The sequence below is a fragment of the Lampris incognitus genome, chromosome 6 (assembly GCF_029633865.1).
Source record: "Lampris incognitus isolate fLamInc1 chromosome 6, fLamInc1.hap2, whole genome shotgun sequence".
NCBI lineage: Eukaryota > Metazoa > Chordata > Actinopteri > Lampriformes > Lampridae > Lampris > Lampris incognitus.
In genome coordinates, this window is record NC_079216.1 from 7,962,592 (window position 1) to 7,978,831 (window position 16,240).

At 48.0% G+C, this 16,240-nt stretch overlaps 1 protein-coding gene across 1 annotated transcript in view; it reads left to right on the forward strand.

The window, feature by feature from the left end:
* LOC130113997 (A disintegrin and metalloproteinase with thrombospondin motifs 20-like) overlaps positions 1 to 16,240 on the forward strand; it is a 183,101-nt gene that overhangs the window by 96,978 nt on the left and 69,883 nt on the right. Inside the window, 5 exon segments of the mRNA XM_056281714.1 lie at positions 1,923 to 2,052; positions 4,896 to 5,022; positions 7,002 to 7,212; positions 10,988 to 11,152; positions 14,936 to 15,106. Of these exon segments, the coding sequence (XP_056137689.1) occupies positions 1,923 to 2,052; positions 4,896 to 5,022; positions 7,002 to 7,212; positions 10,988 to 11,152; positions 14,936 to 15,106 (804 nt within the window).

The following is a 16,240-nucleotide window of genomic DNA, read 5'->3' on the forward strand; positions in this document are numbered from 1 at the left end:
CGTGCTACGTCCCCCTGGTGAAACTCCTCACTGTCAGTTGATAAGAAGCGGCTGGCGACTCCACATGTATCGGAGGAGGCATGTGGTAGTCTGCAGCACCTCCCAGGATCAGCAGAGGGGTGGAGCAGTGACCGGGACGGCTCCGAAGAGTGGGGTAATTGGCTGGATACAATTGGGGAGAAAAGGGGTGGGGCGGGGGGGGGGACAAAAAAGAATTTAAAAAAAAAGAAGAAAATAAAACAAAGGCCCTGTTTAGACCCGTCTCCCTCTGTCCAGATACGTCCAGATTGTGTCTGACACGTCAGCCATTCGTTCAACAAATACAACAATATGCATCCCAGTGACCACTCACGATCAGCTTTTTGCTGTTCTGCTCAACATGCAAATAACTGCATACATCACTTCCACAATGTTGACATGCCCCTCCTTAGAACATTACTGCACCCACTTTTCTCCCTTTCATTAGAAATGTCCTCATATGTATGCCACTTTTGATAGAAATGCAAGAGTTAATTTTTATCTGACTATTCACACCAGAGAGAAGATCCAGAAGGGGCCGGCGTGGGTGCAGGTCTCCTTACCTGAGTCTACAAATCAAGGTCCTTAGCAAAGACTATCGGTTGACTAATAGACTGAGGTGTGTAACCGCTTGGTTGGAACAAAGACCTGCACCCACACCGGCCCCTTCTGGATAACGTTGCCGATTCCTGAATAGACATAGTGTCACTGTTGCTCCATTCACTGGTATCCCTTGTTGTAGATATTTTGATCAGGAGATGTTTTGATGACTAAAGTGGCGTATACATGTTTCCACTTAGGTAAATGATGAATGCCGTCCTACATAAGTGGTTAGGAAACACGTATTCATTCACACTCCACTACCAATGTGATCACGTGTCTCCGATTGCCTCTGAATGGGAATCGGGTGATCGGATTCTTAGTCTTGGTTGCGTTCATATTTGTGTTTCCTTTTCTCTCCCCAATTGTACCCGGCCAGTTACCCCACTCTTCCGAGCCGTCCCGGTCGCTGCTCCACCCCCTCTGCCGATCCGGGGGGGGGGGGGGGGGGCTGCAGACTACCACATGTCTCCTCTGATACATGTGGAGTCACCAGCTGCTTCTTTTAATCTGACAGTGAGGAGGTTCGCCAGGGGGACGTAGCGTGTGGGAGGATCACGCTACTCCCCCTTGTTGCCCCTCCCCCCGAACAGACGCCCCCGACCGACCAGAGGAGGCGCTAGTACAGCGGCCAGGACCCATATCCGCATCCGCCTTCCCACCCACAGACACGTCCAGTTGTGTCTTTAGGGATGCCAGACCAAGCCGGAGGTAACACGGGGATTCGAACCGGCGATCTCTGTGTTGGGAGGCGACGGAATAGACCGCCACGCCACCCCAATGTCAAAATGCTTTTTAATGCCAGTTGTGAACAGGGTTAAAGAGCCTCACCGCTAACCCCCCCTACACACACACACACACACACACACACCAGGAGCCTGCCCAGCTTCGTTGTTTCTGTTGAAGTCTCGCACCCCTGAAAGAATTTGTCCAAGGTCGCAGAACTGATACCTACCAAGGCGCATTCAAAAATGGCTGTTGTTGGCATACGTGCACACCTGCTACTACCTTTCCATTTGAATTTGTTTGTCTTGCATGCTTTGACTTTTTTTGTTGTTATTCCCCTCACTGAACACTAGAGGGGGGGAGTACAAGTGTAGTGACGCATATAGCGCCTTTAAAGAAGACGCGTCGCGTTCATTTTCACCCCCTTGGCACTTTAGCTGGACTTCTTTTCTACCACAGGTTGTGGTTCAGGAGTGACATGTCTTTAATGAAACTGAGGCACAATACCTAAAGCACACTTTAAACCCTTTAAACCCGTCTTTCCTAACCTTATCTCCCCCCCCCTTCCTCCTCCCCAGGTCTTGTGTGTGGGAAATCTCCACAATCCAGACGTCCGGTACTCTTTCAACATTCCCATCGAGGAACACAGGGAACAGTTTGTCTGGGAGCCCTTAGGCTCCTGGCTGGAGTGCAGCCGCTCGTGTCAGGGTAAGCACATGGCTGACCCATAAAACGGACACACACTGATGAATTCAGCCATCTTTTTTTTGTTTGTTTGTTAAAACTACAATCCTGAGTCATTTTTATTGAGCTTAACGATATCCGTGGTGAAAACTGTAATTGTATTGATGTTTGATAACCAAATCCCAGAGACCCGTTCAAAATGAGTCAGTCTGTCGTGCCGTGGTGTCAGCAGCGCCTTCCTCACCACCGAACACAAGAAAACCAGGCTGGACCTGAGTTTTACTGACGGATGTTGTACTTTCTGTTGGTAAAGGTCTTCGACTGGCTTGTTCTGTCATATCTGCTCGTTAGACACAACAGCTTCACTTCCAATTCAACACTACCTACCTTCTTCTTCCTCATCGGGCTACTATGATGAAGACGTAGAACACAGTGTACCATATTATTTTTCTTTGGAAAATCTTACAAGACAATAAATCTTGGAATGAGCAAATACAAAAAAAAAGCAATCATGTTTCAGATATTCATAGATGAGCTCTTGTCTTCCATATGGCAGAGATAGAAAGTATGGACATCGGTTTGTCTGTAAATTCTCCAGATTGTAACTGTAAACTTGAAATAGCTTCTAAATTTATTGCTTTGGCATTGCACAAATATTCTCGGAAAATGTAAAAAAGTCAGTCAAACAGACATATGTACATATACATAGTTATTATCTTAAAGTATTCTATTCAGCTCAGAAATTGGTGTACCAGTACCAGCATGTGTCATATTCCTCATTAAAATCTTAGAATCCAGTTAAAAAAAATCCCAAAATGTTTGAAATTTCAAATGGGAGATGAACAGTAATTCTTTACAGGCTTCTTGGAGTCTGAATACCCGAATGCGTACCATTTTGAATCCCAGCGCATATTATCCTGTGATATATCTCTGTCCAACAGCCTGTTCCCTCCTCACTGCTCTCAGCGGTCTAATAAAACCACAGAAGAAGAAAAGGAGCAGGCTGACCTCACTGCCCTTTGACATTTTAGTTTCCTCAAAGGTTGATTAGGTGATTTTTCACAACTTTGGATCAGTCGCTCATGTCATGTGACCCAAGCAGAAACACACACACACACACACACACACACACACACACACACACGTTCACACGCCTTGTTTAAAGGGCCGTACAAGTATTTTTGCGTTTTAGCCCGTTGATAACAAATTGCATAAACTTACATTTCCACCGACCATTTTCCAAAGCGCACTGTAGATTTTCAGATTTTTAAATGCATTTTGAAAAATGCTTTTTAAATGCAACCAGTCAGCCGCTGGTTTCCATTCATTGTCCATATGGTACAAAAATTAGCTTCTAAAAACTTGCTCTTAGATAGATAGTCCATTACAGTGGACATTCTGCCATCGTTATTTGTTTGCCAAACTTATGCTATCATGGCAGGATAATACAGTTGAAAGCTGGGGTTGACTTGAGAAGTTGCAGCATGGTGGCGCAGTGGTTAGCGCGGTCGCCTCACAGCAAGAAGGTCCTGGGTTCGAGCCCCGGCGTAGTCCAACCTTTGGGGTCGTCCCAGGTCATCCTCTGTGTGGAGTTTGCATGTTCCCCCCATGTCTGCCTGGGTTTCCTCCAGGGGCTCCGGTTTCCTCCCACAGACCAAAGACATGTAGGTCAGGTGAATCGGCTGCACTAAATTGTCCCTAGGTGTGTGTGTGTGTGTGTGTGTGTGTGTGTGTGTGTGTGTGTGTGTGTGTGTGTGTGTGTGTGTGTGTGTGTGTGTGTGTGTGTGTGTGTGTGTGTGTGTGTGTGTGTGTGTGTGTGTGTTGCCCTGTGATGGCCTGTCCAGGGTGTCTCCCCGCCTGCCCCCCAGTGACTGCTGGGATAGGCTCCAGCATCCCGTGACTCTGGTTGGGATAAGCGGCTTGGATAATGGATGGATGGATGGACTTTAGAAGTTGTGTGTCACGACACATGACGCCTGCACAACAGAATGTATCTCCGCACCAGAAAATAGTCCCTAAAAAAATAAAAAAGATCCTTCACAAACAAAATTCAAACGTAAATGAATTCCTCGTGGTAACAGAAATGTCAGCAGATGGGGCGCCCCGGTGGCTCACCTGGTACCGCATAGGGCTGAGTCCTTACCGCAGCCGCCCGGGTTCAAATCCGCATGTCATCCCCTGTCATTCCTGTTTGTCTGTTATCACTGTCAAGTAAAAAGTAAAAATACCAGAAAGAAAAAACAATGACAGAAATGGAAGCAGGAGGAGCAAAGAATTTTAATATGGATTCATCACCTCAACATTTGCATTAGAGAAAACAGGGAAATCAGTTATTCAAATGGAAAAAAAAAGGTAGGCTTTGGAACATGGTGGCGAGTAATGTGACGTTTACACAACTTGTAGGGGGCTAAAATATGCAAAAGCCCTATTATGTTTCTTCAAATCCATATTCGACCATCCCTTTGCCCTCCCTAGAACTATTCTGTTGTCTGTCCATCCATCCGTTCATCCATCCGTTGTGAACCCAGCCAACCTCGCCTCCCCACAGCCTCCCTCTGAGCCTGCCTCTTAACGGGCTAAGCCCCTTAAACCTCCCCTCTGGAAGCGAGGCAGTGAACCTTCCTGCCAGTTGAGAAACAAGACATCATTAACAGGATGCAGAAGAGGAGAAGAGCCGAGATCTGGGGCCGCCAGACCGCCGCGGCCAGCTAAGACTCATCAGAGGGCCGGTCGGACGAGTTAAAGGGGAGGGTGAAGGGGGAGGGGAGGTCTTTTTGCAGGCAGTGTGTTGTCCAGATGTTTTCTAATTTGAACCTTACCTTTCTTTGCGTGTTTGTCCGCATGTGTTTGTGTATATTTGGCTGTAGGTGAGCGGAGACGCAAGGCCGTGTGTGTGCGCAAGAGCGATCATCTTGAAGTGTCAGACCAACGCTGTGAACGTTTACCCCGACCAGGGGCTGTTACTGAGCCCTGCAACACTGACTGTGAACTCAGGTGCACTTCCATTCACCTGTACACACACACACACACACACACACACACACACACACACACACATCGAAACAAAAACTTCTTTTTTTTTTATTTTCCCCCTTTTTTTCCCCAATTGGATCCGGCCAATTACCCCACTCTTCCAAGCCGTTCTGGTCGCTGCTCCACCCCCTCTGCCAATCCAGGGAGGGCTGCCGACTACCATGTCTCCTCCCATACATGTGGAGTCGCCAGCCGCTTCTTTTCACCTGGCAGTGAGGAGTTTCACCAGGGGGACGTAGCACATTGGTGGATCATGCTATTCCCCCCAGTTCCCCCTCCCCCCTGAACAGACGCCCCGACCGACCAGAGGAGGCGCTAGTGCAGCAACCAGGACACATACCCACATCCGGCTTCCCAGCTGCAGACACGGCCAATTGTGTCTGTAGGGACGCCCGACCAAGCCGGAGGTAACACGGGGATTCAAACCGGCGATCCCCATGTTGGTAGGCAACAGAATAGACCGCTATGCCACCCGGACACCAAAAAAGGTGCATCATTTAACGCAGGAAATCAGGAGAACTACTAGTCATCAGAGGTCAGAAGTGCATCTAAACAAGCATCTAAGAGCAAAACAAGTGCTAAAGTAAAAGTGCAAGAGATTTTTTTTTTTAAATGAGTGAATACAATAAGTGCTAAGAACAAGTAACAGGGTAGTAGTCCTTAAAGAGGTGAGTTTTGAACCTGCGCCGAAAGATGGGCAGCGACTCGGCTGTCCTGACATCAGTGGGGAGTTCATTCCACCACTGTGGGGTCAGGACAGAACCGAGCCGTGATCGGGTCGATCGGCAGCAAGGGGCCTCTGAGCGACGGGGCAACCGGGTGTCCCGAGGCAGCAGAGCGAAGTGGTCGGGCGGGGGTGTAGGGCTTGACCATGGCCTGGAGATAGGAAGGAGCTGTTCCTTTCACTGCCCTGTAGGCTAGCACCAGAGTCTTAAACTGGATGGGAGCTGCTCCTGGGAGCCAGTGTAGGGACAGGAGAAGGGGGAGTTGTGTGGGAGAACTTAGGGCGGTTGAACACCAGACGAGCTGCAGCTTTCTGAGTAGTACAAAGTAATTTTGCATATGATGACATTTACATTCAAATGATGCATAATGATGCATTTATTCACGTACCCTAAAAATTTAATTTGACATGAATCGTGTTCCTTCCAAAATTATACTACTTGGGTTAAGTGTTGCCTAGACACGTCTTTGTTAAATCTCAATAGATATTTGAATATGTGTTGCACAGCTGTGTAGCCCAAGATCGCCGCGGTGAGAAGATGGTCATCCGTCTTCAAATGCAAGTGAACCTCTCGTGCTGCTCTGCACCGTGTTTGCATGAAGACGAAGGAAACATAGTCATGTTGCCTGTATCCACACAATCTCAATAACACACCAACGTGCCCCCCCACCACCCCCCCCAAAAAAAATTGTAAAAGTGGCTGCACATAAAATAAAATCTCGTCTGGGTAGCGTAGCGGTCTATTCTGTTGCCTACCAACACGGGGATCGCCAGTTCGAATCCCTGTATTACCTCCGGCTTGGTCGGGCGTCCCTACAGACACAATTGGCCGTGTCTGCGGGTGGGAAGCCGGGTGTGGGTATGTGTCACTGCACTAGCGCCTCCTCTGGTCGGCCGGGGCAACTGTTAGGGGGGGAGGAGGAACTGGGGGGAATAGCGTGATCCTCCCACGCGCTACATCCCCCTGGCGAAACTCCTCACTGTCAGGTGAAAATAAGTGGCCGGCGACTCCACATGTATCGGAGGAGGCATGTGGTAGTCTGCAGCCCTCCCCGGATCAGCAGAGTGGGTGGGGCAGCGACCGGGTTAGCTTGAAAGAGTGGGGTAATTGGCCAAGTACAGTTGGGGAGAAAAAAACCCCTCCAAAATCTCATACATCTCGTTCAACCTCATGTTCCAGATCTGAACACCTGTCCTTCCTGTCCTACTCACACAGGTGGCATGTAGCTGGAAAGAGTGAATGTTCGGCAAAATGCGGCCCTGGACACCGCAGCCTGGACGTCCAGTGTATGAAGTACAGCCTGGCGAAGAGACAGAGCGAGAGGATGGAGGCCAGGGCCTGTGGACATCTGTCCAAACCCCAAACCAGAGAGCCCTGCCATGGGGACTGTCTGCTGAAGAGCTGGCAGTACAGCGCCTGGTCACAGGTACATGGAAGCCCCTTGAGGCAAAGTGGTAATTTGGGATATCGGGCTATACAAATAAGATTGACTTGACTTGACTGAAGGATCATAGTGCAGAAACTAGAGAAAATACAATCGGGGGTTTGGTAGGGGTTTATTATGTCCTGCAAGCCAACATACATTCACTTTTTAGTTGTTCTCTGTGAAGCTTTGCAAGCTGGTACAGACTCCAGCCCCCCGCCCTCATAACTTTTGAGTTGCATTAAGCCAGTACAGAAAATGGATGGATTTCTTGATTGTTCGTGCCAATATGGGGCTCATGCCCTCTGGCTGAACATGAAACATTTTATTAAGTTGTGTTCAGACGCAACGCGGCGTACCACTGAAGCTGCTGGTGCTGATAGCTTGTAGCCAAATACCCCTGCTTTTTTTTGGGAGGGGGGTGGGTGGGTGGGGGGGTCTGGTTCTTCCATGTAGCTTTGATGTGCTGCAAGCATTTTAGCTAGTAGTGTTTATTGTTCAAGTCAATTCCTCCCTTTATTCCATGTTTTATTAAATGAGGAGGAAAATATTGAGCTGGGCATTTTATAAAAAAGGATTCTACAGGCTGTAAATGATGAGCTTCATGTCCATATATATATATATATATATATATATATATATATATTTTTAGCAGGAAGTGGGAAGTCTGTTGTTTCAGTATGGTCAATAAGAAGCGGAACGCCTTAATCCGATTGGCTATCAGTGAATCACCCCATCTCCCGCATCACTCACTTTAATGGGAAATGAATTGAGTCTGGCAAGAAGTGCCCAAAAGCTGCTTGATGTCTCAATGGGCTTGTGACACTCTTAGTCTTCCAACTTGTAGCACGCTGTGTCCTGGCCCTTGCGTTTTTTTTATGTAAGCATCCAGCCAGTTCAACTTCCTGTTACTTGGCAGTCATGCAAAATTGGCATTGTGGGAAGTTTGTTATCTTTGTAAATGAAGTTCATGTTTACTTAATTGTCATATAGTATATGTAAAAAGTAACGTGTACCTTCAAATGCACTTAAATGCATTCTCAGCCCTTAAAAAACTATCCATCCATCAATTATACAAACTGTTTATCCTGCTGTCAGGGTCGCGGGGATGCTGGAGTCTATCCCAGCAAGAATTCAGAATTCCCACGAAATAATAAATCACTGAAATTATGTGAGGTACCTTCTATTCATTATTCTGACCGGCTGTGGGTAAAAACTATTTGTGAGGTGGCTGGTCGGGGCTCTAACGCTCTGTAAGCGTTGTCCTGAGGAAGGAGAACGGACCATGTGCTGGGTGGCTGGTGTCCTCCATCATACTTGGGGCCTTCCTTCTGCAACGGGTAGTGTACATGTCCTGAAACCGTGGCAGTGCTGTTCCTGTGATGTTTGAAGCCGTTTTTACGATCCTTCTCAGTCGTTTGTGGTCCTGTTCAGTCAGGTTGCCAAACCACACCAGTATGCTTCCAGTAAGGATGCTCTCTGTGGTGGTCTGATAGAAATTGACTAGGGTTTTTGTGGACATTCTGATTTTTTTAAGACATCTCAGTTGTGTCTTCTTAATGACACAACTGGTATTTAGAGACCAGGAGAAGGCAGTCTGAGATCTGAATGTCTAAAAATATGAAGTTCTTCACAATTTCAACAGGGACATTATTGATGTAAACTGGTGTCTGGTGGGCAACAGCTTGTGGAAAGAAGCTGTTTTTGAGCCTGGTAGTGCAGGTCCTGAGGCTTCTGTAGCGCCTCCCAGAGCGCGGGGGCGAGAACAGTCCATGGTTGGGGTGGGTGGGATCTCTGCTGATGCTGAGACCCCTTCGAAGGCAGCGTTTGTGATAAATGTCTTTTATGGCTGGGAGCTGGGTACCGGTGATATGCTGGGCCGACTTGACGACCCGCTGCAGAGCTTTCTGGTCTACTGAGGTGCAGTTGCCGTACCACACTGAGATGCAGCTGGTCAGGATGCTGTCTGTGGCGCAGTGGTAGAAGTTGGTGAGAATTTGGGGGGATAGACGGGCGCTCCTCAGCCTCCTCAGGAAATGCAGGCGTTGTTGGGCCTTTTTCACAAGGGCCTGGGTGTTTAATGTCCAGGAAAGTTCCTCGCTGATGTGGACTCCAAGGAATTTAAAGCTGGAGACACGCTCCACTTCCACCCCATTGATGTGTATGGGGGAGTGGCTGCAGCTTCTAGACCCCCTGAAGTCCACAATCAGCTCCTTCGTCTTCTGCACATTGAGAACAAGCTTGTTGGTAGTGTACCATGATGTAAGGTGCTGAATCTCGTCCCTGTAGACCGTCTCGTCATTCTTGGTGATACGGCCAATGACTGTGGTGTCATCCGCAAACTTATTCATTACATTTGAATTTGTTATCATCTATCAGTAGAATTAAATGGTAAATGATGAATGGACTGCATTTATATAGCGCTTTTCTAGTCTACCAACCACTCAAAGCACATTCACCCATACATTTACTGTGGCGTCATCTGCAAGTGTCACCATGCTGTTATGATATTTGGCGACACAGTCATGTATGAGCAGGCTGTAGATTAATGGACCAAGGGAACGACCCCGCGGTGCCCCTGTGTTGAGAACTATGGTAGATGAGGAGCTGGTACCTGCTCTCGCTGTCTGAGGCCTGCCTTTAGATGGTACAGTGGTATTAAATGTAGCGCTCTAGTCAATAAACAACATTCTGACATAGGTGTGTTTAGGTGGCTGTGTCCGAATACTCTTCTACATACTTACTGCTGATGGACTATATTGCATATTAACAGTACTACACACTGTTAAGTACTACTCCATCAAAATGCAGTTACTCTGCAGCATAATTCTTTTATACTATCCCCAGTCAACCAGCAGAAGTGATGGCAAGTGGATTACAGCTCACGCTCTCTATATCTCCATGGTAACCAAGCAAAGCCGCCATTTTTGCCGTTGTTACAAGTGAATAGAAGCAACATTCTTGTATTCAGTGGTACATATTGCTTTTCATATACATCCAGAATAAGCCTTGTACAAAAATCTTACATTTCAAAGACCACTTTCTTGGCGTGCGGGTAGCACAGCGGTCTATTCCATTGTCTACCAACACGGGGCTCGTTGGTTCGAATCCCCGTGTTACCTTCGGCTTGGTCAGGTGTCCCTACAGACACAATTGGCCGTGTCTGTGGGTGGTAAGCTGGATGTGGGTATGTGTCCTGGTTGCTGCACTGGGGCCTCCTCTGGCCAGTCGTGGTGCCTGTTCGGGGGGGAATAGCATGATCCTCCTATGTGCTAGGTGTCCTGGTGAAACTCCTCACTCTCAGGTGAAAAGAAGCGGCTGGTGATCCCACATGTATCAGAGGAGGCATGTGGTGGTCTGCAGCCCTACCCGGATTGGCAGAGGGGGTGGAGAAGCGACTGGGACGGCTCGGAGAGTGGGGTAATTGGCCGGATGCAATTGGGGAGATAAAGGGGGGGGGGGAGACTACTTTCTTCAGGAATACCGTCCAGTCCAGCATCCGTTATAGATTTTTTGGCAAAAATAGTATAGATCCTGGCATTTTTAGTATGCAAAATTTTTCCATATTACAAACAGTTTAATCTAGTGTGCTAAAAATATGTACTATATAGTTCATACTACTGCCATGGTATGTGTATTTGGACACAACCTATGTCTTTTTACATTGTGAATGATTTGTGAGTCATTTTTAAACGAGCATGTGGACATGTGATTGAACATACTGGACTGTTGTGTGAACATGTTGCGTGTGTTTTTTTGGGGGGGGTTTGTTGAACAGTGCTCTAAGACCTGTGGCCGTGGCACTCGCACCAGAGACTCCTACTGTATGAACAACCTGGGCCGGCGGCTGGTGGACAGGGAATGTAGTGAGTACCAGCGGCTGGTCACCGAAAGCTGCAACGAGCAGCCCTGCCCCAAGTGGTTCGCCAGCGAGTGGAGCGAGGTGGGTGGTCCTTGTCCTACACACAGACCCTAAATTCTCCGATAAAAGCGTCTCAGATAATGGCCAAGTCTCAAATATAAGTCTGGGGTTGCAGCTTGTTTGGGTAAATAAAGGCCGGTCCCAATTAAAGGCCGATTTTAAAAAAATACAGAAAGGGTCAGTGCAGTGGTCAACGCAGCACATTCCCACAGCATTAATTACATCATTACAACATCACAGTCATGTTGTACTCACCATGCTGTTACCCCGAGTTTCTCTCTGCGATTTATTTACAGTAATAATTTGTTTTTTATCCATCTGCAGCATGGAGTCAGGTTACATAATGGTGTTTTTACCATGGTTGGAGACACTTTTCAGCCTCCATGTACCACTGTGGAATTTTTTTTTTAACCAGGTAGGACGAGCACTGGTGCCACGTTAAACACGTACAAGTTTGAAAAGAGCTCCAGCACTAAAAAGCGATGAAACTTCTTGTCATGATGCCGTCTGCCAGACAGACAATCAAGTGTTGCTGCAGAAAGGTGAAAACCGAAATAGCAGCTGCTAAGAATAATGGAAAAAAAGCAAATAACTCTGGAAAAAGTCACGTAAAGGCAAAACTTCCCCATATTTGTTGCCTGTCTAAATTAGAAATTAAAACATCACAGCATGAACATATTATAAAATGGACCGCTGGGAAAAAAATAGAAATAATAGTCTGTCTTGAGTAGAGGCCTTGGCCCATATTTGAGAATTTACGGGTCACGGAGACATGCAGATTGCAGGAATCCGCTGTGACGTCAAACGCTGCAACCTTGTGGAAGATTTATGAACAAAGCAGTTTACTAGAAACCTGGCAGTCAATCGATCTAAGTTCCCCTTTTCGGGGCCAAACCACAGTCTTTAATAATCCCGTTTGCAGGAGGTGAAAGCGACAGCATATGTTTCCTTTGGGTAAACATACAAACTGTCCGTCGTGTCGGCATCTCTCAGACTTCAACACACACTCGTATCAGGTTAATTGCACACAGGTGTGTTGCTCCGTGCTCAGATGAGCCACTTCTGATTCTCCACAGATTAAGCCTCACCCGCCACAAAGATATGTTTACATATGTAAACACGATGGAAAGCTACGTAGAGGAACTGTTCATTGTAGCAAAGAGTACAGGCGTGATATCGAAAACACATGACGAACCACAGGCCACCGGCACAACATGGGCTACCTCGCATGATATCTGAAGTGGATCATGCTAGAGCTAAAAGAAAGCCAAAAAGTCATTTGACGATGATGTTCTGACCAGCTGCCTCACTGAACTTAAATTGTGGATGCAAGCCGACTTCCTCAAACTAAATTGTGATAAAGCCGACATGATCATCATTGGTCCCAAATCCCTTACCGAAACCACTCACAACTTCTGCCTCACCGTCGATTACTCCACTCCGTCCCCCTCCCCTCACATCCACAACCTTGGAATCATTTTCAACAGCAACCCCTCCTTTGCACACCATTGTCAATCAAATCACCACTTTTCTTCTCTGCTGCCGAAACTTTGATCCCTTCCTTCGTCATATCCAGAATTGACTACTGCAACCATTCTCTATGGCTCATCATCCAAAGTCCTAAACAAACTCCACTATATGTATCCAGAACTCTGCTGCTGTCCTGCTCACCCACTCCTGCTCCTGTGACCACATCACCCCTGTCCTCCAGAACCTGCACTGGCTCCCTGTCCCACAGTGGATCCAATTCAAAGTCCTTCTCCTTACTCGCAGTCACGAAGCCCTCTGTAGCCATGCCCCCTCCTACTTCACTGACCTGCTCCACTACCATACTCTTTCTTGCACCCTTCGCTCCTCCGACGCCAACCTCCTGTCTCCACCACGCAGGACCACTAGACCTCGTCTCCACCACTCAGGACCAAGCACCAGACCTCCTGTCTCCACCATGCAGGACCACTAGACCTCGTCCCCACCACACAGGACCAAGCACTAGACCTCCTGTCTCCACCACGCAGGACCACTAGACCTCGTCTCCACCACACAGGACCAAGCACTAGACCTCCTGTCTCCACCACTCAGGACCAAGCACCAGACCTCCTGTCTGCACCACTCAGGACCAAGCACCGGACCTCCTGTCTCCACCACTCAGGACCACCAGACCTCCTGTCTCCATCACTCAGGACCAAGCACTGGACCTCCTGTCTCCACCACTCAGGACCAAGCTCCAGACCTCCTGTCTGCACCACTCAGGACCAAGCACCAGACCTCCTGTCTCCATCACTCAGGACCAAGTACCAGACCTCCTGTCTCCACCACTCAGGACCACCAGACCTCCTGTCTCCACCACTCAGGACCAAGCACCAAGACCTCCTGTCTCCACCACTCAGGACCAAGCACCAGACCTCCTGTCTCCATCACTCAGGACCACCAGACCTCCTGTCTCCACCACTCAGGACCAAGCACCAAGACCTCCTGTCTCCACCACTCAGGACCACCAGACCTCCTGTCTCCACCACTCAGGACCAAGCACCAGACCTCCTGTCTCCACCACTCAGGACCACCAGACCTCCTGTCTCCACCACTCAGGACCAAGCACCAAGACCTCCTGTCTCCACCACTCAGGACCAAGCACCAGACCTGGGGCGACAGAGCCTTCTCCATAGCTGCCCCCACCCTCGGGATCTCCCTCCCAAACACATCAGAGACTGCACCCATCTGTCCATGTTCACATCATTAATCAAAACTCACTTCTTCAGAATTGTTTTAATGTGTGATTAATGTTGTGATATACCAAGTCCAGTTGCACTCGATTCAATTCCTTTGGATAACCATAACCTGGATGAATGAGAACATTCACAGACATTAATGTGGTGTGTTTTATGCTTTTGGTGTGTTGCTTTCATGATTATGTTAACTTATGTAAAATGTGTTTGAGTACCCTGAAAATGCTCTGTAAATAAAATGTATTATTATTATTATTATTAGTATTGTGGCACGGTGGCCCAGTGGTTAGCGCTGTCACCGCACAGGAAGAAGGTCCTGGGTTCGAACCCCGGGGTTGTCTAACTTTGGGGGTCATCCCAGGTCCTTTCTGTGTGGAGTTTGCATGTTCTCCCCGTGTCTGCGGCGGGTTTTCCTCCAGGTGCTCCGGTTTCCACCACCGTCGAAACAAACACGCATGTTAGGGTTCATACTCCTTCCTGTCTGTGCCCCTGAGCAAGGCAATGGGAAAAGAACTAGAGTTGGTCCCCAGGTGCAGCATGAAGGCGGCAGCCCACTGCTCCTGGCTACACAGGTCACAGCTCGGATGGGTTAGTAGTGTGCGGTAACCAAATTTCCCCAAGGGGTTTAATAAAGGAAATTCATTAATATATTCATCTCAATTAAATGTCTAATATCTATGAACGTATTCACTTCAGGGGGGAAACAGTGATGCTGAGCTATCTCGTCTGCATCTTGGTAGTATGAAATTGATGTTTAACGCTGCTGTGCATGCATACAAACTCTCAGTTTTATGGAAGCATCACAGTATGTCGCTAGTAAAGACGTGAATCTACCACTTTTACCCTCCACTTCAGACGCACAGCACTCACTTCATCTTCCACAGTTTGAATCCACTGCTGCCCGTGTGTGTCAGGGAGGGTGTCTTACATGCTCGAGCTGGAAAGGTTGATGCATCGTGCAAAAGATTATACAAGGAGATTGTAAACAGAGTGGTGACATCTGACGATTCACTGTCATGACCAGCTTCTACCCCTCTCTCCCCCACACTACTCTCCTTCTTCCCCCCCCCCCGTCCTCCAGTGTCTGGTGACCTGTGGGAAGGGGATGAGACACAGGCAGGTGTCCTGCAGCATGGCGATTGGGGAGGAGAAGCTGAGCCAGCATCTCTGCGACGCCTCCACCAAACCCCCCACCGTGGGCAGCTGTGAGCTGCCCGAGTGTGCCTCCTGGCAGGTGGGGGTCTGGGGACCGGTGAGTCTCTCACACACACACACACACACACACACACACACACACACACACACACACACACACACACACACACACTTGCTTATTTATAGATGCACAAACAGATACCTATGTAGATAGATAGGCAGACACACTCACTGAACAAGCACACGCAAAACCGACATATGTAAACACACACACACACACACACACACACACTCACACACAGACATACACGAGAATGAAAGTGACAGGATGGTGTGTGTTAGTGGGGAAATAGGTTACAAGTGTGGCTGGTTGTCCAGCGGTTTGACATGGCTCTATTTAAGTGTGCGTGTAAGTGAGTTTGTGTGTGTGTGTGTGTATGTGGCTGTGTGGTGACAAACAGAAAAAGAGGTATATATGATACATGAGCATTCTAATTTGTGACAGCCTGCGTTTAAAAGTGTGTGTGGGTGGGTGGGTGTGTGTAACTTGATAGACTAGTGAGTTATGGAGCCTTTCCTCTGACTCTAGCTTCATGTCCTTTTCCTTTGCCCTTCTTTCCTGTCAGTTCATCTGACACACACACACACACACACACACACACACACACACACACACACACACACACACACACACACACACACACACACACACACACACACAGAAATGCACACACACAGACACACACATACACACACAAACAAAAATGCACTCACACACACACATACAAACACAAAGAAGTGCACACACAGGCATGCCTACACACACACACACACACACACACACACATGCATTGACAAAACAAAACTTGCTTCCAGATACATGTACAAACACACATCTGCACAGGCCAGCACAGCACCGTGCTGCATCTTGTTTGTAGCTCCATTATATTTTACCTCCATTACTACAAGCCGAGGTGGAAGGAAGGAACACCTGAATGAATGAACCCGTGAATGTCTTTGGCCATTCATCATCTAGTTTATAGATAGCACATCCTGCCAGACATGTGCGTGGCTGAGGGGAAAATGAGATAGCGTTATTTACAGAGCTGGAATATAGCGGCTGCTTAATTCCTGTGTAATCATAATTTACTGCTCAAATAAACCTATCCCCTCGCACTTCCTCTGATCTAACGCTCAGGCTACGACGTGGTCGCCCCCCCCCCCCACTTGT